The sequence below is a fragment of the Ceratotherium simum genome, chromosome 14 (genome assembly GCF_057802395.1).
Source record: "Ceratotherium simum simum isolate JZ-2026a chromosome 14, ASM5780239v1, whole genome shotgun sequence".
Classification (NCBI taxonomy): domain Eukaryota; kingdom Metazoa; phylum Chordata; class Mammalia; order Perissodactyla; family Rhinocerotidae; genus Ceratotherium; species Ceratotherium simum.
This window is the reverse complement of record NC_141913.1, coordinates 25,424,135-25,449,999: the sequence shown is the minus strand read 5'-3', so window position 1 is coordinate 25,449,999 and position 25,865 is coordinate 25,424,135. Positions and strand designations below refer to the sequence as shown.

At 39.5% G+C, this 25,865-nt stretch overlaps 1 protein-coding gene across 10 annotated transcripts in view; it reads right to left on the bottom strand.

The window, feature by feature from the left end:
- DTNA (dystrobrevin alpha) overlaps positions 1–25,865 on the bottom strand; it is a 353,310-nt gene that overhangs the window by 5,371 nt on the left and 322,074 nt on the right. For 8 of the 10 annotated variants that reach the window (XM_087439129.1, XM_087439119.1, XM_087439123.1 and 5 more), the window contains 6 exons: positions 20,030–20,126; positions 9,394–9,553; positions 6,827–6,916; positions 5,396–5,564; positions 2,685–2,817; positions 743–791 (listed from right to left, as the gene is read on the bottom strand). In XM_087439129.1, coding sequence (XP_087295255.1) covers positions 774–791; positions 2,685–2,817; positions 5,396–5,564; positions 6,827–6,916; positions 9,394–9,553; positions 20,030–20,126 — 667 coding nt within the window. In that variant the 3' untranslated portion in view covers positions 743–773. Of the gene's footprint in view, positions 1–742; positions 792–2,684; positions 2,818–5,395; positions 5,565–6,826; positions 6,917–9,393; positions 9,554–15,642; positions 18,255–20,029; positions 20,127–25,865 lie in introns of those variants that run through there. The other 2 variants (XM_087439125.1, XM_087439127.1) reach the window with 1 other exon arrangement.

Here is a 25,865-nt window from a genome sequence, read left to right as displayed (position 1 = left end):
TTTGCTGAGGAAGATTGGCCTTGGGCTAACATCTGTGCCCATCTTCCTCTACTTTATATGGGACGCCGCCACAGCATGGCTTGACAAGCGGTGCGTTGGTGCGCACCCGAGATTTGAACCTGTGATCCCTGGGCCGCCGAAGCAGAGCGCACGCACTTAACTGCTGCGCCACCAGGCGGGCCCATAAATGATATTTTGAATGAAGTTTATATCTTGCTGAATTGCACAATGGATTTGAAGCAGCTATTCCAAAAATATAAGGCTGTAGAAGTTTTCCTCTGTTTTGCTTCCTTTGTTTTCTTTAATAACACAAGGTTTTGCTTTCACTTGTGAAGGTACACACGTTTGATCTTTGAGCCCTGAGTACAGCATGACTAAGGAGCTGACCCATCTCTAGAAGTGCTGAGCAAGCCTGGACTGTTCCTTCTCAACTGATAGGCTGCAAACTTGGAGCTGTTATGGATTACTAATGTGGTTTCAAAGAAACCTCGTGTTACAGAAGTTTCTCTGCCAATTTTCCTAATTAATAGAATAAAAAGTCAACCCCCAAGGTTGTCTGCCAAATCTCTACTGGATTATAATGAAATGCTCCATAGACCGAGATGATTCTTTGATATCAGGGGAAGGAGGATATTTTATCACATAGAAACACCTAAGAGAGAGTGATTGTGAATTTAGGTTACAAGTTATCAGAATTCAGTGTGCAGTGGCCGCATTTCCTCCTAAATTAGATGGTACTTACTTGAGAGGAGAGTGATAAAAGGATATTGTATTCAACCTTGCAAGCTGACCTGCGGGTGACAAAGGACACAAACAAGAAAGGTGACATGTCAAGTCTGTGACGCAGTCAAGCTGGTGAATTATTTGGTTGGAAGCCATGCACAGAGACAGAGACAGGAATGAAAGTAGCCTTCTGATCCATCAAACGACCATATGCTCACACAGCAGTCAAGGAGAACCACTGCCACCTTCTCCAGGGCATATGTCTTGAGTGGACACATAGGCCTGTTATATTCTCCTGACCCTTATCTTTGCCTTTCCTTTGAAGTCACTGGGCACGGAAAGGAAAGGAAAGGAGAGAGAAAAGCAGCTTAATATTTACCAGACATGGCAAAAGCTCCAACTGATTCTTAAGCTATTAATAGAATTTCCCTTCATTTTACTCATATAAGGTTAAATTCCTAATTCACTAAAATAAATAAAAACCTAATATTTGATATGAAATGGCTGCCTCCCTTTAAAAAAACACAACCTAGAATTTCAGTTACTGTTGTCACCAAAATCCGGAAACTGATATGAGCTCAAAGAGGGAGGCCTGACAGGCGCCTCTACCAGCATGAACCAGAACATCGATTATTTAACCACATCTCTCTCTTCCTCTGTGCAGCAGAGCCAAATGAGATACGTGTAGGAACGCCAGCCCTCAGAGGTCCCAGAGACACCCTGGCAGCTTCATCCAGGCTAATTTTCTTCCATGGACAGGCCACGGAAGTCGCAAAGAAAGAGCGTTCTCTATGGGTCTGTGCGTCAGGCGACGTTGACTATTTCTGTAGCGTTGAAGGCTTTATATATATAGTCATCGTTTTGTTTTGTCTTTTTTAAATATGACTAGGCCAACATTTTAGTTGCTTCTGAAATGTAGATGTTAAACCAAAAAGGCTAATGGAACATTTGCCTTCAAAGAGGAAAACTTTTGTTTCTTATTGTTGGGGTGGGGTTGGTGGGCTTCAATTTCTCTCTTGCTACATTCTTCTTGGGAAAATATTTCTAAACTTAATCTATAAACATATGAGAAATAGAAGATAATTTATTCTCTCTGCTCCTCTTTCCTTCACTAACAAAGTAAGAGAGCACCACTGCTGACCCAAGGATGTGGAAAAAGCTTGCCTGGCCATTGACAGAAAGCCTGATGTAATAAAATATGAGGCCTGGGGGGCAGCAGGTCTCAACCAGGCAAACCTCCCTGAACCCCAGAACCTCCAGAAAGCCCCAGTGGATTACAGGGAAGGGAAACATACAAGAAAGACAAACAAGGCATAGAACAGTCTCCGTGGGGAAAACGTACCCCCTTTAGGATGAGTTACTAGTTACATGGAGTCCCAATTGAGTGTGTTATGTTCAGTGAATTTTCAGATGGATTCATATACTCCAGTATATATGACAATCTGTCCATCCACACCCTGATGAACACAGGCCTACAACTCCCCCAATATTTCTGGTGAGGTCTGTCACTCTCCTACTTATTTACATTTGACATGAGGCAGGCAGTGAGGGAGGCTGAGGACAAATGATTCAAAGGAGGAGATATTTTATGCTTATTCAATTTCCTTGTGCTTAGCTCTCTGTATCTTTTTTTTTTTTTTTTAAATCTGTGAGAAAAGGCATCTTTCCTAATGATCTTGGAGGAGGATGGACTGTAAGTCACCATGTTTCCGCTAATGTGACATGGCCTCTTCTCACTTTCCAGATCAGAATTTATAAGAATACATGGTGAGTGACAGCTCTAAGAAGTACTTAAAATGTTTACTGTCTAGAATACATGGACTAGGGAGTGCAGTCAGAATATTCCAGAAAGGGAGAGTGGAAGGAAGGAGAAGGCACCGGTTTTTTGAGTAATGGAAAAGACCCAGCCGACGAGGGACTGGGGCAGAAGTGGTGGGTGGTGTGGGCCTGGATCCCTCTACCTGGTAGGCTTCATCCTGCAGCTTCTGCTTCAGATATTCCTCCATCCTGAGCTCATTCTCTAGCTGCCGGACTGAGTCATTTTCATAGTTCTCATCCTCTGGCTGCACATAGGGATCCCCATCTTCTGCAACCCTGGGAACAAACCATAGATGATGTTTTGGAGCAAATCTTGAAAGTATGAGTGGAATTTATGTGTTAGCTATAGTTTTCTTGGCACATTTACGTAGTCCTCCAATTCACTTCTTTGCTTCAATTCACTTCAATTCAGTGTCTGCTCTTACCCCTCAGAAAACCTTAAAAAAACGTTGGAAGTTTGGAGAAATATATGATCAAGGTAATCTCATATGCAATTTTTCTATAGCAGTCTGATTGTTTATCTATGTTTCTCTTGGGTTTACAGGAATGAGTTGCCCTTTAAATGTTCATCAGTCTTAAAAAAGCCAGGCTTGTCTTTTGAGAGGACACAGTTTTCCCAATCTGGGGGCTTTTTTTTTTTTTTTTTTTACTATACTTTTTTTTTTTTTTTTTATTTTCTATAAGGAAAGTGAGCCCTCTAGTGAAATAATGATTAAGGACACTTGTTCATAATTTAACCCTCTTTGCCCATAGGTAGGCACGTGCCCCCATGTGCTTTATTTTTATAGTAGAATCAAGTCTCAGAATATCAGCTAATTGGTGTCAGGAAAGCTAAAACTCTAACCCACAGCTCTTGATCTTAAAGATTTACACTAGCTCTGAATCTAAGAAATCCACTTAAATCATCCAATTCTATGAAATAAATAGTTAAGAATGATCTCATTCACTAAAGTGTGACTCCATCTCCGTCTACTCATCACAGTATATATAAAGCTCTTCCTGGGACTAAACACAAATTCACTCCCTAACTCAGATGACTAAAGTATTCTCAGGGTAAAACACAGAACATGTTTAGATAGTGCAAATATTAAAATAACCCCTAAAATGAAAAGAGTGGTCAAGCAGAAGTTTCTGGGTTGGAACTTAAATGCCATTGTTCATGTTTATTTATATCTGTATGACATGCTCCTGTTATTTTTAGAGGTTTGGGGCCAGCCTAAATAGGTCTGCGAGGCCTCTCTGAACTTTCCCTCCTCAACTCCTGCAGCCCTGTTGGTGGCTGGTACTGCCACCAGCAGACCAGGGACAGCAGAGTGCGGTGGCTTTAGCTACAGTCTTGGATCTTAGGCTTAAAACAAGGACATTTTAGGTAACCTCCATGTAAATGCTTAATTATAAAAAGCCAAACAGATATGTATTTACCAGACTAAACTGATGACAATTAATTCACATTTTGAATAACAAACAAATCAAATAATTCTGAATTATAGAGGAAAGGACAAGAGAGCAAACTAAAATGAAAAGCAGCAGAACACTGCCATTTTAAATTACGCTACAACTGTTTTGTTTTCATCTAATGCTCTGCCTTTTCACAGCTGGCTTTCAAACCACGTCTATTTATAATTCCCCATTATCACTGGTCTTTTACTCACTACTTAGATCGGGAGCCAAAACACCAGAAAGGCCTCTGGTTAGTTTCTTCTTTGGGTCTTTAAGACAGCCAGTTTATTTTTATAGACTAGTCTGCAGTACTTTACACATTAAGCACCATCACCCTCCTGTAGTTTTTTTTAATATTCAGCAATTCCCTTTCCCAGCCTTTTGTTTTTGCTTAGGCAGATTCGCCCTGAGCTGACATCTGTTGCCAATCTTCCTCTGTTTCTTTTTTTTTGCTTGAGGAATGTTGGCCCTGAGCTAACATCTGTGCCAATCTTCCTCTACTTTATATGTGGGTTGCTGCCACAGCATGGCTGATGAGTGGTGTAGGTCTGCGCCCGGGTACCGAACCCAGGCCGCTGAAGTGGAGTGTGCCAAAGTCAACCACTACGCCATGGGGCCTGACCCCCGCTTTCAAGCTTTTTGATGAGCCTCTGCCCACGTTTCTCACATGTCTCTGAGCCTTGCTCTCCTAAAGGTCTACTTGCTTCACTTCCTTCCCCTCCGAGGCTGGGCTCGGCAGCTCTGTCCCAGCGTCACCTTTGTTTCTCAGCTTTAGTTTCTTCTGCCTGACCCCTTTGAGCTGATCCAGGGTCCCAGAAAGTCTAGTGGGGATGTCACTGATTCTGCTGGCTTCTGTCAAGCTGCAGAAGCCTAATTGGGTGAAAAACTTTGTAAAATGTCTTTTGAGGGTCAGATTTATATGTATTCAACAAGTTGACCAAATTGGATTTCTTTATAATGAGATTTTATACGTTTCCTTATTTCAGTTCCAAATGCTTATATGCTATTGTTTACACACATTCTGAACAGAGGCCTTACCAACATCACTGGGTCCTCTAAGAACGAATATAGTAAATTCAGAGGATAGGATGACTTATCTCTTGAACTAGTCTGTGAGTCCTGGAAGGCTGGGATTGATTTTTTATACTATTTTGTATATAACTAGCACAGTGCCTTGGGCGAGCCAGGGTCTCAATAAGCACTGGTTGGTTTTGGTTGATACTCTTAGGAAATTACGGGGGAAAAGTCATACTGCCAAATTTAAATGTAGCACCCTTCTACTTCTTCTGGCAGAAAAGGAAACTGCATCATCCCTTTCCAAAATAAAGAACTAAGCAACCATGTTTTTAGTTTTCTATGTTCCCTACAGAGTGTTCTGTTACTGAGAAAATACCGCCAAGCAGAAGATACTCACATGTCACCGCGCATACTGCTCGGGGTGGCTCCACTGTGAAGGTACCCGGGTTTTCGGGCATGGATTTGTGCAAGAAAAGCCTTTTCAGAGGTTGGTGACGGGACCAGATCCTCAAACTGAGTCCGTGCAAATTCAGAATCCACATTACTCTCGGTTTCACTCCCCACCTCTATTAGGTACAATTGAAGAAATAAAGAATGACTTAACTTTTTTATGATCAGCAAATAAAGGTCTAGGCTTAACACAGACCAACCTGTGCTATATATAACACTAACCAGTTATTGCATATATGTCAAGTAAGTGTTTATTTTTTTCAAAATGAGAACTGATATGGACATGAATTACTATAAAATCATTTAGTATACAGTTTTGTCTTTTTTATCTCAATAATGTTGTGAGGAATTTTTGTGTCTTAATAACTGACAATTTCTTAAAACTTCTGTTTTTTCCCTCTCTATAAAAGTCTTCATTAAAACTATTGTTACTTTTGCATACTATTACTTTAATTTAGGAAATACAAACCTAAAATATTATATTCACTTACTATTTCAAAATATTATAAGAATATAAACTAATAGTACTTGAGACTTCTACAGTAAGAATAATGTTTTTTATCATCATTTGCTAGGGCAGTGGGTACATGCTATTAATCATGATGTATTAACTACTGTCATTTTTATCCTATTTGGTAATCTTAATCTAAAATAGCAGCAACAATTTTTGTTATTTTAATTCTTATTCTAGAGGCTTTAACAAATTTAAATCCAGAATTGTTTTAATATTGCAGTTTTATTTCTTACACTTGTTGTAATCTCAACTGTATGCCCCTAGTCCTGCCAGACAAATATTTTGCTAGGCAGGCTTTAAAGAATAGATGAGATGCATTAGTAACTGGTAAGATATTTATTTGCATATTAATGCTGTTAACGTTTTTAAAACTCTGTGTAGTATTAGGATAAAGAGTTTCGAAATTCTATGCTATTTATTTTCTGGGCGGATCTTTCTTTAGCGATATTGAGAAGGTAAATTTCAGTTTAGCCTCATTCAAATAGCCATGCATTCCAAATGAACAGAGTCTAAATTAGTAAATAAAACATCTGAACTTATAAAGTAGCTTTAGCATCATGTCACTTTGGATCATGATACATGTTAACAGTGGCTATCTTTTGATTCTAGAATTACAAGTCAATTTTAATATTTTTCTTTGTTCTTTTCTGCATTTTTCAAACTTCCTGCATTGAGCATGTATTAATAATCTTCTTATCAGCAAAATATAAACATTACTAAAAAATATGAATATACCAACAAAATATCAATAGATCTTTAAAAAATCTTTTAATATTCAACAATGAGCAGATCTCTAACAGAGACCCCTAGCACTTATGGGTCCCTCTGCAATGAGCAGACAAATGAGAGGGACCAGGGACTCACCGGAATTCAGCTCTTTCACGAGAGAGGACATGGTGTTAGTGATGGAATCCGCTGCCACTAGTAAGTCATTCCTTAAATTTCTTCTTGAACCTTAAGTGAAGAAGAAATGATAAAAAAAAATAAAAGCTTTTCCTTTTTTCCACATTTTTATGCTGTTTATCATTTCCGTTTATGTCCTAAAGCAAGGAGACCTCCAAGACTTCTCCTTTTCAGAAGTGCCTTGGTTCATTTCCTGAAAAAATACACGGTGCTTAGGGCAGTGGCTTCTGATGTAAGAAGACATGGCAGCTGATGGGGGTTCATAGAATTTATTGTCTAAATTGGGACAATTTTGCAAGCGGAAGGGGGCAGAATTAATAATAAGACTGGCTGACCTGGCACAGACTGGGATGGTCCCAGGTAAACCAATATGTGTGGTCACTCTTGGTTTGTGAAATAACCACACAGATAAAAAGTCTGGTTTTGCCAGGAGAGCTGCACCTTCCCAGGTGCAGCTATCATTTCAGCCATTACCTGATGGCTGAGCACACTGGATTCTGATCTCCATCACCACAGCCTCTGTCTCGATCAGGGTTTCCAGAGCTCCCCCGTCATTACAGGGACCTCTTGGGAACAGGAACCTGTGCGTTGAATGCCCCCAGAGTGTGGAAAAGGGGCAAGGATTCTTGCTCCTGCTGCCATGATGTGGGCAATTGTATATCTGGAACTTAGACCATATTTCTCTATGGGTGAGAAAGATTATGATGATGTTTCAGGCACACTAAAGGTTAAACGGGTATTAGTGGGCTGGCCTGGGAGTGGGGCAAGGCGGAGATGGAACAGTGGGCGAATCATCATCGTGTGTTTGGAACAAAGGGCTCAAGATTTCAAACAGCTGACTTACAGATGAATTTATGTAGCTTGAGCTTTTTATGAGCTGGGGGCTGCCTATAGGCCACATTTCATTCTGTTATTTCTCAGAAAGTAATACTAAATAAGTAGAATAATAAATACATGTAAATTTAAAAAAACCAAAGTAGTTAGATAAAAACATTAATTATAATAGAAAGCTCAAGTTGATTTAAAATACTGTGAATTTCTTTAAAATATGATTTAGAGAAAGGACATTTTTCCTTCTAAAAATTAAAAAAAAGAGAATTATTTGATAGAACTTGAGTTATATTTCAGCACTTAAAAGAGAAAGCCCTGCTATGGATCTTCCCTTTTCTCTCATAACGGAGAGTATCATTCTCTTCCTTTAAAATGTGTTAACATTTTATTCCCCATACACAATGGATGAAGGTGTCTATTTCCTTACACTCTTGCCATCCCTGGATATTACTGATGTTAAACAATTTTTTTTTGAATCTGCTAGGCAAAAGACGATATTTGTTAAATTTGCTTTTCTACAATTATTTGTGAGGTTGAACATCTTTCATATCTCTGTTGGCAGTTTATATTTCTTCTGTCTGTTCATATCCTTCACCTATTTCTGTCTGGAGGATGTCTTTTTTTACTGATCCCATATGCTTATGTATCACAGAAATTATGACACTTGATTGCCACATATGCTGAAGATGGTTTCCTCAAGTCTATTTTTTGCCTTTTGACTTTGTTTGTGTTTCCTTTTAGCTTAAAACTAGTAGTCAGATATGTCTCTCTTTTCCTTAGAAATGTGAGGACCTGGAAGGATGTTCAGGATAAATTGCTAATTTAAAGAAAATGCAAATTGCAGACCATAATGCAATGCATGATCTTATTTGTGTGAAAAAAGAAGAGTCTGTGTCTATAAACACACACTTAAACATACATATTTATATATAAGCAAAACATTGGGAGGGATCAATCTGTTAATAGTGTTTACTTCTGGGAATGACACTGGCAGAGTGAGGGTCTGCAGCAGGATTTTTTTCCTAACTTTCTATAAATTTAGAAAGTGATGGCAAGGAAAAGTTTTAAAAGTGTTGTAATATTTCCAAATGAATAAAATCCCTTGCCTTGGGACAAGCCCCAGCAGTGAGACAATGGAAGAAAGAGGCAGCCGGTGGGAGAATGCTGTTTGTCATCTCACATCACTCTTTGCACTCCTCTAATAATAACTACGGAGGCCTAACCTCATAGCCCCGTATTACAGAGGCAATGATTCAACTCTTTAGGGCATCTGTAAAATGACTAAATATCCTTCTTGATCACCTCAGGGCTAAAGAGGTGGGATTGTTTAACCTCAGTCCTGAATTTGCTTTAATGTAAAGAGAAGAAAGCAAGAAATAAGATCTTTCAGAATTTTAAAATGGGTTACATTTATAAAGTTTCTTGAGATATTAGTCAAAGGATTTCCCTTCCTTAATGAGCAAAGACTCGTAAAAAATGAGGCAGGGCAAGAGAAGCCAAAGGAAGGTAAAATGATGAGTGAAGAACAGATTAACCTTGGGAATTTCTAAAATAGCTCACAGGCCAGGCTCTGAACAAGCCATGGCATACTCTAGAATATCCATGGTGTGGCTCTGACAATTCTAAACTGCTCAATAGACTGTGGTGACTTATTTGTCATGTAAAAGCAGAACACAACAAAAATTAAAGCCACTTACTTTGTGCAAACGCCTCCTGTACATCTCCCCCTACCCCTGTGAGGGAGTCCTGAGGCGTGTGGGTTGGGGTGGTACAGGCTGATGCGGACCGGACGGGCATGGGGATGGGCCTGCTGATGGTGTGGCTGGGGGAGGAGCGAGGAGATCCTGCCCCCTGGGTCTGGAGAGACAATGCAAGTCATTAATTTGTTTTCCCCTCAAAATGCCAAATGCCATCCCCAATGCCTCAGTCAAATGTTAAAAACAGTAAACAATGAAATTCTAAAATAGGAGGAAATCCTAGGTAATTGAGATGGTAATCCTAAACCTGAGTTGCAGGTGCAGATAATTTAAAACCTTATTATATATAATCTGAAGTTTTGGTTACATATTGAAAGCTAAGAATAGTAGTACAGCATTGTTCTATAATATCTGAGATGTGTGCCCATGTAATGAAGCTACTGCTAAGCAGGGATAATTACAAGGTGTGTCTGTTTTCTCCTTGAAATTCTACGAAGAATAAAGAGCCATTAAGGAGAAAGTTTTTTTTTTTAAATTAAATTAAATTAAATTAATTATTTTATTTATTTATTTATTTATTTTTTTGGTGAGGAAGATCAGCCCTGAGCTAACATCCATGCTAATCCTCCTCTTTTTGCTGAGGAAGACCAGCTCTGAGCTAACATCTATTGCCAATCCTCCTCCCTTTTTTCCCCCGCAAAGGCCCAGGAGATAGTTGTATGTCATAGTTGCACATCCTTCTAGTTGCTGTATGTGGGACGCAGCCTCAGCATGGCCGGACAAGCGGTGCGTCGGTGCGCGCCCAGGATCCGAACCTGGGCCGCCAGTAGTGGAGCGCACGCACTTAAACCACTAAGCCACGGGGCCGGCCCGAGGAGAAAGTTTTAAATACAAACTAAGACACTCTGGAATAGATCTGGTTTATGCACTTCCTAAATTTTCAACCTGTCCTGGCATCATCTTTAGAGGATAATTCACAGCTCAATCATGTCACACAATACTATGCATATTAAGTCTCAAATTAAGACTCAGATGAAATGTAAATTGTTTAATCCCTATTGTACAGTAAAAACTGGCTTTGTCAAATTGCTCTCTGATTCAGGGATTCAAATGGGGAAGAGAAAAAAGAAATCTTGGCTTCTAATTTTTGGCTTCTGTTTCCTGTGGGAAATGTCCTTCTCTTCATCCATGAAAAAGCAGTATTCTAGCAGGACAGTAAGACTAGTGGGATTTAAAGATGAGTAAAGCAAAAAGGAGAAAACAACGGAAAACCATGTATCTCTGCACTACAGTCCTCAGCATGAAACCATTCTGAGAGTCACACCTGGAATTTCACGGCTTTGTCTCTTCAATGAGGTCTCTCGGAAACATTTTCTCTGTTATAACAGTTAGTTTACAAAAAGGAAGTCAGTCACGCACGAGTAAGAAAATGCAATGAGACCCTCAAGTACATACACAACAGATTAGGTGTGTGCATAAATCCCATTCCAGTCTGCTGGGTCTGGCCAGGGAGAGTGAGGACTATTCCACAGCAAGGCCCAGAGATTCACCACCAACCCATTCAAACCCTGAGGCATGCACCACGAGAGCAGTGCTCTGGAATATTCAATTTAGATCTTTGCTGTGGGTTCAGCTGCTGCAGTTAAAACACACAACATCAATCCTGTAAAATGTCATGCTGTTAGCTTTCCAGGGCTCAGCATCACACATAAAAGTCAAATCTATAAATTGAGAAAAATCCAGAATTAAAAATGAAGCAAAACAGAACAGAGCACAGAAAATAACTCATGTGATGCCCAATGGGCTGAGGATTCCACTCTTTCACTCTCAACAGTACCTTGTAACGGTCTGTCCGGGCCCAAGGGAGGGAACTTTGCCTGCTCGCGATGCTTTGCAGCCTGCTTCCCCCCGCCTGCTCGAGGAGGGGTGGGGTTTTCCCCAGCAAATTTTGGCAGCTCAGTCTCATTACCAGGAAACCTCTGCTTCTGAGCTACCATGGCATCTCCCTGCTTCCCAGGCGAAAACAAATGACTTCATATTTGAGTCATTCTTTGCCATGTACGAAGGGTTTTCATGTACACCCTCATTGATTTCTTTCCATGACCCATTGAAGTAGGTATCATTACTCTAAATGTGCAGTTGTGGATCCCAGCGCTCAGAGAGGTGAAAAGAATTGCTCAGGAGATGGAGCTAGAGTGGCTGGGCTGGTGTCTGAGCCCAGGTGCTTTGACTGCCCTGGGCTGTGGGGACATGGATGGGCTACGGTCGGTGGAAGGTCCCCCAAAGGAGACAGATGTTGGTCAGGTGCCCTGAGGGCTGCCTCCCCCTTGCAAGCCCTCCTGTGCATCCTTTTCAAGGCAGGGCCCTTAGCAGAGCTCCTGGTTCTTTCTTATCTGTCCCCTTTACCAAGGGACCAGTTGCAGTGGGGAAGAGGGACTGGGAAGTTGGACAGTAGGCTCCTCTTGGCTACACAGCACGGTCACCATCTTAACCCTGGGAAGCCGCTCATCTTCCGTGATAGGAGGTTCGCAGTGATAATACATCTCCACTTTTGCATGTAATTTACAGTGCTCAAAGCACTTTTTGCCTACATTGTTTTGTTTCATCCTCCTAATAATCAGTGCTAGGAATGATAGTAGCTTATCTGTGAATAGCAATTTGCAGTCTATAAAGCACTTCACTTAATCCTCCTAACAACCATGTGAGGTATTATTATTATTCCCATTTTTCAGGTTAGAAAACTGAGGCTCACATGGGATAATTGGGTTTCCCAAGGTCTCTGAACTAGTGAATGGCCCAGATAAAATGGATCCCCAACCTTTAGTCTACAAGCCCAGGGTTTTCCCACGGCACCACAGCTGCTTCTCAGGATTGTGGGCCCTGTGACCAACCATCACACGCTTCATCTACACTTCGCTAAGCGTAGAAAGATTTAGCAACCTGGAAGCTGGGAAGGCACGGGGCGTGGAGCCACAAGCGAGTGGTGTTGGAGCAGCAGCCTGGGGCTTCCTGCTGGGCCAGGCAATACTTTTTAGTTGCTGGGTCATGGGGAGCAGTGTGAGTGCCCAGGGTGGTAGAAGAGGCTTTGGGCTGTTTATCAATCAGGACAGAAATACAGGCCCGCGATCTCTTATCTGTACATGTGAAATCGCAAAAGCAACACATGTTATTTCATAACTGATGGGAGGCTACTTATGTGGTATCTGCACTGTACTGCATTTCTAAAACCTGAAAGATTCTGAATTCTGGAACATATCTGGAGCCAGCGATTTCAGATATGGGGTTGTGGGCCTGCGTTTCGATCTTCTAATGGCTGCATGGGGACTGCATTGCACACCAGCCCTGCTTGCACCTGTTCCACCAGGCTCTCCAGTACACGGTGCTGGTGAGGCAGGCCCCCTCCGCTCTGGGCACTACACCTGGCCCTCCTAACCCTCCTTTCTGTGAGTCTCTTACCTCTTGGCCATGCACTCTCCTTCTCGTGCACTGAGCTCTCCTGCTAACTGTGTTTGAGGTGTTCCCAGCCCTACCTCTCCCAGCTTAATGCCTGGTCTCCAAAGCCAACTTTTCCTACTCCTTTCTGCCTGCTTCTTTTCTTCAAAACTCCTATTAGTGGTTCTGTGTTAAGAGAAAAATAATCGACTATAGTTATGTGTTAAGGGAAAAACAATTGATTGAGTCTAATTACACCAATGTGTGAATGACTAATAGCTACCATCTCCTAAATGAATCTCTAATTGGTGCAATTTCAAGCAGTCTGATTATGTGAAGAATTTAGGTGGAAGATTCTGTACTGAAGAAAAGATTCAGCTGCATCTTTCCTGCAATTCACAACTCCCAAGTCATGTCCAGTCTTTACCCAGACTTTTGGGAGTAGGACCCTGGCTTCCTGGGCAATCATGGCCCCATCTCTCTTTGTCAGGACACTGTCCAGTTTGATGCGTAGTACCTTCCTAAGACCCACTGCTGGAAACTCCATCTCTGGCTTCCCTTTCTGTTCTGTTCTTGTAGGGCCACCAGGAAAAGGGAGTTGTCTCTAGGCATTGGGGTAGATCAGTGGAGATCACTGAGTTTCATCTTCACAGGTAGTGGCCCCTGTAGAATGGTGGCCTCGGGGCTGGTCATGAAGCATGGTTGTCTGCTAACAACTTTAGAAGAGCTAGAGCGACTAATCTCTGTGAACATCCTTTCCTGGAAATTAGTCGATGATTAATGGAGCAAAGACTTAAGGGACAACGGTCCATGCAGATCAATATATAGATCTAAAATTCCTGAGAAGAGGGTTGATTTATGGAGGAAGGAAAACATATATCATCCTTGGCAAATTTAAAATAGCTCTCTTCCTAGAGAATAAATGAAAAATTCATTTCTACACTCCATTCTCTGAGTCCACGCAACCTGCTGTTGTATCAATTTTTAAAAAGTCTGACAAGATCTATAAATTTTCTGATTTTTTCCAGGAAGTATTTTGGTTTCCACTCAGCACCAGAAAGGAGGGATGCTTTAAGGAAAGGACCGAATGTCTATTTGCTGAACCAGCACCTGGTGAAACAGCAGAGCAGATGACCAAGAGACAAGCATGGGTGGCATTATGCACTCCCTCCCTCCAACCTGAAAAGTCTGTCTCTCAGGCTTGGCTGAGAATGCAGCCCAGTTACGCTTGGTTTTACTTGTCAGTCTGGGAAGGTACAGCAAAGCAGTGTGTAGCTATAGTCAATCATCTTTTCATCCTTTTTTCAATATAGATTCACTGACTATCATCATAGGGATTGTTGTATACTAAGTGTTGTGTGGATACAGATGAGGCAACTAATTCTGACTGGTCAGGCAGGAGGCATCATTTGACTTGAGTCTTAATAGCGGAGATTTCTAGGCAGAAAAGAGGAAGTACTGGGAGGAGAGAAGAGCATTCCAGGCCTTCGAGCATCATGAGTAAGGCATGAGAAGTGTGAGGGGTATTGCGCATACGGTGTGGAGGCCAGTGTGGATGAAGCACCAGGCTCACTGTGGGGAGTGAAGGGGCCTGAAGCTGGGAAGGGGTAGAGCCAGTTTGGAGGGGCCTCCAATGTCCTAAAAGGGGCTAGCCTTTATCCTGAACTAGAGGGTTATCTTCCAAAGTTTTTAGGCAGAGAAATAATTTTTACTTTTCTAGACTCACTTCACCAATCTTTAATTTTAAAAAAGGATGTGACAGAGTCTGGGAGGGTATGTTTCTGAACACAAGCTGTTAGTCCTAATATTGCAGTTGATTATTCATGATGTGAATTATTCTCCCTCCCCCCTATTTTGATTGCTTCACTGCTCCACAGAACACCCACCAGAGAGGATGAGCAGGGGAAATAAAGGAAGGTGAACCTAAGCTGGTAAAATGTGTCATTTCTGGCCTGTTCATACTTCATAACGTGTTTGGAAGAAGCAGGAACCTGAGTGACCACGATTTCCTGAGTTAATTGGGTCATCCAATTGTAAATAGAGAAGAGAATAGGGGCAGGAAATGAAACTGGAATGATGTTTGACTTTCTTCCCCTGACTGAGACTCTGTTAGTTAAGCATAAGGAAGAGAAGTGAATGTGTGTGTGCGTGTGCACGCACGTGTAAAACATGGGTCAAATTACAAAAGTGTACATATTCTTGTGTGTATGTGTATACATATATACATACACGCATACTTATACCTGACGTGCATATAATACTTTACAAAGTGTTTTCACACCCATTATCTTCTAAAATCCACACACCAACCCTGTGAGTGATGTATTATCAGTATGTTTGAAATAAATTACCAGGAAGTTAATTGACACTCAAGATCTTACAGCTGTGAGTGTAGAGCTGGGACCACTATAATTCAGGTCTAACTTCAGTAATCTTTCTAAGAAAGTTAGTATTGATACTGTACTTTCTGAACTCAAAGTCAGGATACTTGGTTTTAGATTGAGACATAATATTTGGAACTGGAAGTATACCAGAAACTCTCAAACATACCATCGTTGCAATTATACCCCAGCCACCTTCATTATCAAACTTTTTATGAGTGTTCTTTTTATGGTTCCTTCAATAAATCTTAAAAATAGACGAAGAAGAAAGAGGGTAGGATAATTTCGATTCAAGTTTTATAAAAAAAATTTATTGCTCATGATACCATAATCATCATATTATATTACAGGCACTATTTTTTTGTGTTTAATTCATGTTCTCTCCTCAAGGGGGATAAATTCATGCATTACCTCTAACAAGAAACAGTATAAGTAGGAATTATATATACCAGTAATAAAATACATTGAACCACACAGACTTATGATAAAGCAAGTAGAGGTTATTAAATCAAGCACAATTTGTTGTGTGCCGTGTCTTAAATCTGATTTTACAAAGAGAATGTCCCCAAAGGGAAAAGGCTCATAAATAAAAACAGAATTTAGAAGCAGATGCCAGACTAAAACCTCTAAATTCTCTCCTTAGATCATGTTATACCACAAGAAGTTTATAAATTTGGATGGCGTTTGTTTATTTCCTTGTAGATCTGCTCTACAAGATCGGGACATACGGAGTTCTGTCTTCAATTTTGACTGAAGGTCAGTGTAAGAATAGTCACATGAAATCTACGACGGCATTTGTCCATTTCATTATTCAGTACTCCTTCTAGAAAGCTCCAAGTGAAGACTTTCTGTTTATATTTTACACCAGGAGAAATTTTGGTCCCCTGAGAACTGGTATTTCTGTTCTGATAAAACCACCAATTATGTTTTCCTTTTTTTGACTCATTGCCAGAAAGCTCAGAGTAACACCCTTGTCCCTTATGATTAGGATATTCGCATTTTCTTTTCTTTAGTTTTCAATTTTTCTATTTCTATTTTATGAAGTCATTGTGTATGTCTTTTGTTGTAAGCTGCCTCGAGTCCTTTTTGAAAAGAGACTTGAGTACAAAAGCAAATAAATAAATAAGACAGGTAAACTCTCTCCCCACCCAGACAACGCATCGCTGATATCTGGGTGTCGCCAATAACGGCCCTTAAGTATGCATGCAGCAGTACCACTGCCAGCTGACTTTCAAAGATGCAGTGGCTGTTGAGGGCTCAGTGGGGTGGAGCTGGAAGGAAAGGAGGCAGTAATGCTCTTATGGGCACTGCCATGGTTTGGCTCTATGCATCCATCTGTTTACGTACTTCCTGGCTCCATGTATCCATCAGTTTATAAGCTTCCTGGCTCTACGCATCCGTCTGTTTATGAGCTTCTGGGCTCTGTGCATCCATCAGTTTATGGACTTCCTGGTCCACTGAGCCTTTCAAGAATGCATTGCCTGGGAAATGGTAGAGAAGGGGTCCCTGAGGGAACTGGCTCAAGCAAGGCTGACTAACTACAGAATGATTGCCCTTTCTCTCCACTAGGAGGAGGGAAGTTATATCTGAGCCTTATTTGCTTTTATCTGTGCACATGCGAATTTAGAGACAGGAAAGAAAAGAGGCCATTTGCAAAGAGAAGCATCACAGCAAGGCATTTTTTTCTGCCATGATCTAAGTGTATTGGAAGTACAACAGCAATACCCCATGTATGCATTTATGGGCAATTATACAGGCTGTAAATGTGTGTCCTTCACCCAGGGGCACTGTCTCTCATTAAAATTTGACTTTAGTAAAGTAATTGTTTTCACAAAATACAAAATAATGTAATACATTGTCTTTATTGTCTGACATTACAGATTAGTTTTACACTTTCCTTTTTTACAGACCTTGGGAATGAAGGGTAAAAATGTGTCCAGCATTTTGCAAACATTCTTTGTTACACACAAACACACACAACAAATAATAGGAAAGAGAATACAGAAGAATTAAAAAGTGCGTTGAAACTGGACAGGCTGTGGTTCTAATTGATCCATGGAAATAATGTGAAACTTCTTCATAATACTAGTGAGTGGGATATATTGTCATACACAGCTTGATACATGCACTTGAAATTAAAGCTGCTTTTATTTTGCTCTATTTTCTTTTATTATTATCTCTTAAGTATGCTGCTCCCTCTGCTGGCTTCTGAACCTGACCACAGGGTCAGACAGGGCTTCAGTTTAGGCTATAGTTAGAGAGTCACAATGCTTCTTCTTCTAGAGATGTACATAAGAACTTGTGGACTCCCAGAGCAGAAAGGTTCTCGGTGATAAGAGAAAGCCTGAAAGTTATCTATTCTTTTGAGATTATTGTCAACCAACAGTAGGGATTCGTCTTGAAGAAAAATTAAACTATGGGAAGTAAACAGTTACTGAGTACAACTTTTCTCTCATAAGATTGAGCACATTTTGGTGAGCAGTGGGGAACAGGGCATAATAATTATGCAATGAAAAAAGATGTCATTGGTTGGTTTTTATGAAAAGAGGTTCTACACCTTTTCAGTAAAATGGAAACTGAACTGAATATTCACAGTGTGAGAGGATGATGAGGTTAGCTTCTAGTTGCTGTGGGTTTTACTGAGTGTAACTTTAGTGACTGTGATGGGTATCTTTCTATTAAGAGAAGGATCTAATCAACCACCCAGAAAAGTATGAGACTGGTTTGAAACTTAGACCCTTGGAGGTCTAAAAAGTTTCCAACAAATTACAATTTGTTCTCTCTTCTAAAAGATGTAATAGCTCTTCATTTGTTGCCAACAGTAGTAATAGTTATAAAAAATGCTAAATTTTATATATCTCAATTCAAGCACTACATTGAAAAGAAAGCAAATTAGTATGATTTTTTTTTTTTCTCTTTCCAAACTGAAGCATGAACATACATTAGAGGCAAAAGCAATGAGAAAAACGGCAGGACGGCAGGCCCCTCCACTGTTAGTTAAGACCTGCAGTAGGGGACATAACTTACTCCCTGCTTCAGTTCTTCTTCCTACAGAAAGATTGAATCAATAATAGTTAGGTTGCCCAGGGTTCCGATAAGAGCATGTACACAGTGTGAAGGAACGCAAGGTGGGGGAAACATCAACATGGATTTGATGGCAGGTCAAGCCTTTTCTACCTCAGTGACTTTCATTCCAAGCATATTTAGGTATTTAAGACTATAGACCCATCTCTCTCCTCCAGGCTTCCAACCATCTTTCAACACAATCTCTCTCCCTATCCTGGTGTTTGTACATCTGATACATCCTGGACAGTGTTCACTTAGGCTAGGTTGATGCCACGATGGCTAGTGGTAAATAGACTCCTATCCCATCGCTATGGTGACAGAAATTATAGGAATATAAGTTGGGGGCTGTTTTCAAAGCTTCCTGTCACTCAGTGAAGGGAAAGATGTGATCAAGCCCTCTTCATTTAGTATATTTGGAAAGGAAAGCAGAAAGAGCTTTTCTGGATCATCCAATGAGATAATAGGCCAGAAACAGCAAGAGGTCATTAAATATCTAGTCTATTTTAACATACATAGTACAACAAAAACTGAATTCTACACTTTAAAAGTCTAATACACTGAAAAGTAAATTTTGTTTAGTAAAGATAAAGCATTCCCAACACTGATGGCAGGAAAAGTTGACTAAGGAGTTAAAAAGAGTAAAGACAACAAAAAAAAGAAGTGTTATAGCAGTGCCTGGGACACAGTAGGTTTCAAAAAGTATTTGTTAAATAAATAAAAGAAAGGAAGGAAGGAAAGAAAGATAGAAAGAAAGAGAAAAGAAGGAAGGAAAGAGAGAGAAAGAGAGAAAGAGGAAGGAAGAAAGGAAGGAAGGAAGGAAAGAAGGAAGAAAGAAAAAGAAACAATACAGAAACAATAAATTATAGTGTATCAGGGTTGTGGGGGATCCACGGACCAGAAGTCAGGACATCTTGTCTCACAAGTGAGCTGTCCGCAGGGCCCTGGCCTCATCATTCTATAAGAAGTTTCAGTTCCTGCCTTTGGCATGGCACAGTTCCAATGCACTCTGGTTCCTGCTTGTTTACATCAGGCAGGCTCTGACACCTCTACTGGGCTGACTGTGGTCATGTGACCATAATTAGTCTACTTTTGAATTGAAATGTAATTTGGTGTATACTGAAGAAGAGAATAAGGATTTATTAAAGGAATAATGTCACTTCCCAATGAGAATAATAGATTATAGCACTCTGCGGAGGACTTCCAGAGATCATCTTATTAAACACTCTATTGCAGGAAAGTAAGGTGATATTCCCAGTTACATTTTGCATTTGAGACCCACAGAAATTATGCGACTTTCTGCTAAAGCCACAGAGATGAGATAACATATTTTACTGAAATGAACAGTTATTCCTCTTAACAAAACTATAATCACTAAAATTATTTAATGGCTATATCTTAATTTTCGGAATTAGACATTAGCTTCTGTTCAATTTAGTCAGAATTGGTGAAAGTTATTATATGTAAAATATTTCTAAATAAATATTACTTTCAAAAACATAAGGAGCTGGAAATAAGCCAAGAATAAGTTGTCCCATGAAGGTCCTCCTCAGCTGTCTGTTTCCAGAAAATGGATAAGAATGAGCCCTGTAATTGCTACCATTTCATGTATCTAAGAAATGATCCTATATCTGAGTTTGAAACCATATTTTGGGGGAAATCACATATAATAATTGGAAAAACCATTGCACATTATGTGCAAACATTTTTACAAAAGCCATAGTCATAGGTCTAGGAAACATTTATTTGAAATGTCTTACCTTTAGTAGCTTCATGAGACCTTCTAACTGGACCATTAGCTCTCTCCGGCTCTCCTGGAGAGCAGACATTCTCTGCTCCAGCTCATCCTTGCGCTGTCTAAGAAAGAAGCAGTTGTCATCAGAGATAGCATTCAACTCACTCAGGTAATCACATTTCCCAATCTTGTGGGATTAGTGGATCACCAGAAAAAGGGCATCTTTTGGTCTTTGACATGATTACCAGGGGAAAAATGTTGTCGAATGAACAATTATAGCTTGAGGTGTATGTTTATTTGTTGGAAGTCATACTAAAACAGAATTAAAATCTGTTCAGACACTACCCTCTTATAGCCTGATTCAGAAAGAATACCTTATTGAGAAAGAATAAATTTTTTCTGAATGCTTACTATGTTGTGGGCCCTGTGCTGTACCATTGGGTTCCCTCGAGACAACAAACAAAAACCAAACTATCACTGAAAAAGACCAATCCCACAGATACTCCCAACCCAAGGACACTTTCATAAATCTCACAGAAAATACTGATTACCTTTATTTGGAAATTGGGTTTAGAAAATACATTTTTAATCCCTTCCATCTTTAGTATGCAATGTAGTGCCTTTCAGAGGTGAAATATTAATGCTACATAGTTACTATAGTCAATCTAAATTTTCTGGTTTGGATTTGGTTTCATAAAGTGAGGTTAGAATACAGGAGTTTGTCCATAAGTGTTCTAACTGAAAATAATCTACAAGGTTTATGCTTTATAAATTTTGTTTTGTTTTGCAGAACTTCTATAAGATTGTCAGCAAGAATGGAAACCACGAAGGACAATCTATATCCTTTACAGTGACATTAAGAGGTACAAAAATATATTTTAAAGAGGGAAAGAAATGAAACAGCATGGAGAAAATATTAATGGTTCACATTTCTGAAGAATATGTATACTTTTCAAATCAATTTCAAATTTATTATTGCATGACCATTAGTGAATAAGTAATATATACAATTTTTTTCCTTGACTGAAAGCCTTCTGAGTTTGAAATATTAGGACTTGTATTTTAAAAATGCATGGGTGCTTTAACCATGTATGCATTAATGTATGAATGGATATGCCTAGTCTCAATGGTATAGATACAATATTAAGTGGAGCCATGGCGGGGACTCCGAAACGAAAAACTGACAATATAAAAATGTCACACTGAGTTTGGTCAATGACTCATCCAATTGAAAGATATTTTGTTGGAGGACAGGTTATGGATATAGATGGGACATTCCTAATTTGCTTTCACATAGGTTTTCTCTATAACGAATTATGAATTTAAAACGTATAAACATATCTCAACCCTTTTTGAATACATTTATACTTTTGGCTTTTATTGCCCCTTAAGGCTTACTCCCAGAGCAATCCTTCCTTTGATGTCCTTAATTCAGAAAAGGAGGAACATCCTAATTTTATAGACTTTAATGGTATCTTATTTTAGTCTTTGTCTTCCTGGGCTGAAGCATTCTAATTTTGAAAGTCTTGCCCCATTCAAAAATATTCATCAATGACAAGTCCATTAGCTGTTTTTTCTCTGACTTTGTCTGCACATGGTGTTCCAAATACATCCCCCGTAGGGCTTAGTAGAAGGATAGATAATGTTTCTGATTTATTTCCAGTTCTCTTCTAGGTACTGCTCTATAATTTCTGGCCTTTTGGCCACAGGGGCACTTTAGGAAGAAGGTTGAAGCAAAATTCTAATATTGTAGGTAAGAAATACTAAGAGAGGCATCTAAAAACTATCAGAAAAAGTTAACTAGTATTAATTTATAATTAATCAACATTAAAAAAAATTATTTGTACATTTACCTTACAGGAGCAATCTTTCAAAACATGACATTTACTCTTTCATGCATTTGATTGAATTCAATTTTTTTAAAGCATTCATTTAATAATGTCTTTATTTAATCTTCTCTATAATTGTTTACACCAGTGGTCTGATAACAAATCTATGGTGTAGCCTCCACCATTCCAAAGAGAAACAAGAAAACAAGGACTAAGCAGTGATTTCATTTTCATAGAGCTAAATGTATTCATCTCTAAAGGAATGCCTTTTATTCTGAAATTCTGTCAGATTATTTCTAATTTTGTATGTGCGTTAAAACCTACTTTCTTTCAGGATAGTCTTGGGACAATAGGCAAAATTTTAACAAGAATTGTATATAAGACAATAAATATCAATATTAACTTTCTGGAATTTGATGATGGTATCATAGTTATATAAGAGAATATCTTTTTTCTTAGAAAATATACACATTACTTAGGGGTTGCAGACGATGTCTGCAACTTACTCTCAAGTGGCTGATCAAAAAGTGTATGTAATTTTATATATAAATATATATAGAGAGAGAGATAGAGGAAGGTGTTTCAAAAATATTAGCAATCTCTAGGTGAAGTGTAGAAGAAAACTCATAGTAACATTCTTACAACCTTTCTGTAGGCTTAAAACTTTTTCAAAATAAAAAGTTAAAAAATACACTGCCATTCATGAAACTGTTGTGATAACAGATGATGGTAGTGTTTAAAAATGTCATTTTATGATAAAACAAAAAGTACTCAACTTTATGTTATTTCCCAAAAATAGTAAAAAAAAATTAAACTGGTCTATGAAATTCAAGTATGGAAACTTGCATCAGTTACAATTTCATTTTTAATTGGTAAAACAAAAAAAAAGTTACTTTATATTAAGTTTTCTTAAAGAATAATTTTATATACATTGAAAAGAATGCAATTTTTTGGGCATAGAATATGACACATTTTTTTAGGCAAGGGATAGATATGAAAAATTATACTTGTTTTTCTTGAGATTTGTAGTGTGAAGTTAGTTGCTTCACAGTTTTAATAAATGTTTTCTTCATTATAGAAGATGGTATTGTCTTTGCAAACATAGTTCTTCCGCTGTCTCTTCATGGTTTTGCAGTTTATTCATTCATCCCACAACTATTTATTCAGCACTTTCGTTTTAAGACACTATAAATAAAATAATGAGTAGGAGACAGTTTTTGTCCTTGGGTGAGAGAAGGAGACATAAATAAGTTCAAAACAATAATGGTGAGTGTATAATAAAAATAAGAACAAAATGCTATATGTGGTAAAACTAAGACAACTAGTTCTATATGGTGGTGGAAAGTCAAGAAAGGCTCACTAGATCACCTTGCAAAATTTCCCTCAAAGACTCCATCTAAAGCGGGAAGGAAAGACCTGGGGAACCATATGGAATGTTCCAGACCTTTCTCTGCTTCATCTGTGCCTCTTGATTGCCTGTACTCTTGAAATTATTAGTAAAGCTCAATACTGGAGTAAATCTCTGATTCACGTGAGTCTGACTTGACAATCTAATCCCTGTGTTAGCTCAATATGTAACTCGCATTCTTCAATGCTTTTCTGTTGCAGGATTAATAGCAATATCCTCAAGATTCTCTGTGAGGGCACACAGCGTCACGGCGTACCCCTACCTACATCTTCAGCTCCATCTCCTACCACGCATCTCTTTATTCACTGCGTTCTAGGTCTATCGACCTTTTAGTTCCTAAGAAAGTACTAGATTCCCTCCTGCCATATAGTCTCTACCTTCCAGGAGACCCTGTCATCAGCTGTCGCAGCCCCTCCCTGTCCTTAATCCCCATTCCCTATGTCCCATCCTTCATACTTCAACTCAAACAATCCTTCCTCACAGTAGCCTTTTCTGAGCTAGTGAAGGGCAGGTTTTATAATCATGACTTTTTTTTAAAGGAAGATTCCTTATGGCACTTGTCTCAGTTTATAATTATATTCTTATTTGTGTGATTATTTGATTTAGGTCATTTTCCTACTAGATCATAAATTCTGTGAGACCAACCACAGTATCTTTTCCAACTCATCATGGTATTACAATGCCCAGAAACTTTCTGGGCACACAGCACTTTGGAAATATGTGTTGAATGAATTAAATGAATAACAACATAAGGAAAGATAATTCTGATAGTAGTGTAGATGGACCAGAGGCCAGGAATCAACTAAGCGCTCATTATAATAGTCCAAGCAAGAGATAATTGAGACCCAAGAAAAGGAGATGGAATCTACCTGTGCTACCCATTGTGTGGAATCTTGGGAAATTATTTAACTTCTGTGAATCTCAGTTTCCATATCTATAAAAAGAGTACAATAATGGTGTCCATCTCACAGGTTTGTTACAGCAATTATATGCGACAGTGTATGTATAGCTTAGTGCATAGGAAGTGTCAGATTAGCACACAGAAATGCCTATCATATAATCCTATTCGGTTGCCAGATCTGGGTTGCCAACTTGGCTCTCAGCTTTCTTGTGGCTAATGTACAAAGGGAAATATGATCATTTAGAAAGGCCATAGTGCTCTTAAGATAAAAATAAATTGCGTTCACGAAAAGCAAAGCTCTGCTCCCTTCTCCCCTCCCCTGTCCCTCAGCTGAAAGAAATTTCTCCTGTTGGTTTCTCAACAAGAGGCCCAGGAAGGATGTGATGGATGGAGAGGATCTGCATCAAAGCTACAATGAGGAGTCCCTGTGGCTGCATCACATGACCCCCCCTCAGTGTGAACTGAGGCCAAAGTAACTGTGCAAGAGGCCACTGTTTGGGAGCTCTTTGAAAGTCTGAAATAACTAAGGGATAAGACTTAGAATATCCAGAGCAGGGTTTCTTAAGCTGGGATGTCAGGGTATCTGTGAAATCCCCAAATTGTGAAAGTGCTTAGCACAGAAGTAGTTTATAAGTATCTGGAGAAAGATCCTTCAAGGGAAGATATTTCTTCTTCTTTTTCCAGGCAGAAGAAATGTGTAGAATAGGGAGGCAGGCAAGCAAATCAGCTGGGATTTAGGTGCCTCAGGCCTCAGGCCTCAAGCCTCAGGTGTGGGCCACCCGCTGACAGTGAGGGCCAAGAGTGCAGACGTTCTCGCAGAGCCACACTCCTCAGTGTAGCTCTGGGCTCAGCTGGGGCCATGGGGATGCACACAAGTCAGGGCCAGAGGATGGTTAGAATTATCAGTCTGTTCCAAGATAGCAACATCAAGGAGGGAAGAAATATCAGTTGGAAAACTCCTCATCAGTGACCCAGGCACATCCAGATGCCTTCACAGACTGTACCATCCAAACAGGACCAAATGCTTTAGAAAGTAAATGCTAACTGGGGGCCACTGATGAAAATGCTCATAAAGAATTCCTAGTCATCATCCCTCCAGTATAGCATGGGATAACCAATAGAAGAGGTATAAAGAACATTTCAGGCAGAGACAAGGTATCTTGATGTGTACATGGATGACTTACTCTATTTCCTAGGTGATTTATTCAGTTATATTTCTGTGTACATTAGACATAACTTTCAACTTGTGAGCTTAGAGAGCCTCCATAATCCTATTAGGCAAAATATTCTTTCAAGCAAGTATTTACTTTTATATGCCTTTGAGGAGGAGGATGATATGAAATATCACTTTTTCCTTCTTTTCATTTTCATCCCTTCTGGAGGATGGTGTAGTAGAATGTGCAAGGATAGTAGAATGTGCAAGGATTTCTAATACGTCTCTCCGAAGGTAGGACCAGAAATCATTTAGAATCTCTGTTTATTCCATTAAATTATTTTGTTATTCAAAAGTATGATGCAATCTCTTCACATCAAGCAGCCCCCACAAATTGCAGGTTCTGTAATCTGATCTCCTTTCCATAACTCAAGCCTTTGGTGGGTCTGCCCCTCCACCCAAGTGCCCCTCCAGCCAGGGAGAGGTAGAATGGATCCCAGCTGAGAGCAGGCAGGGCCTTCGGCCTCAGCTGGCAGTGCTGCCGTGATCAGATGTTAACACGTCTTAAGA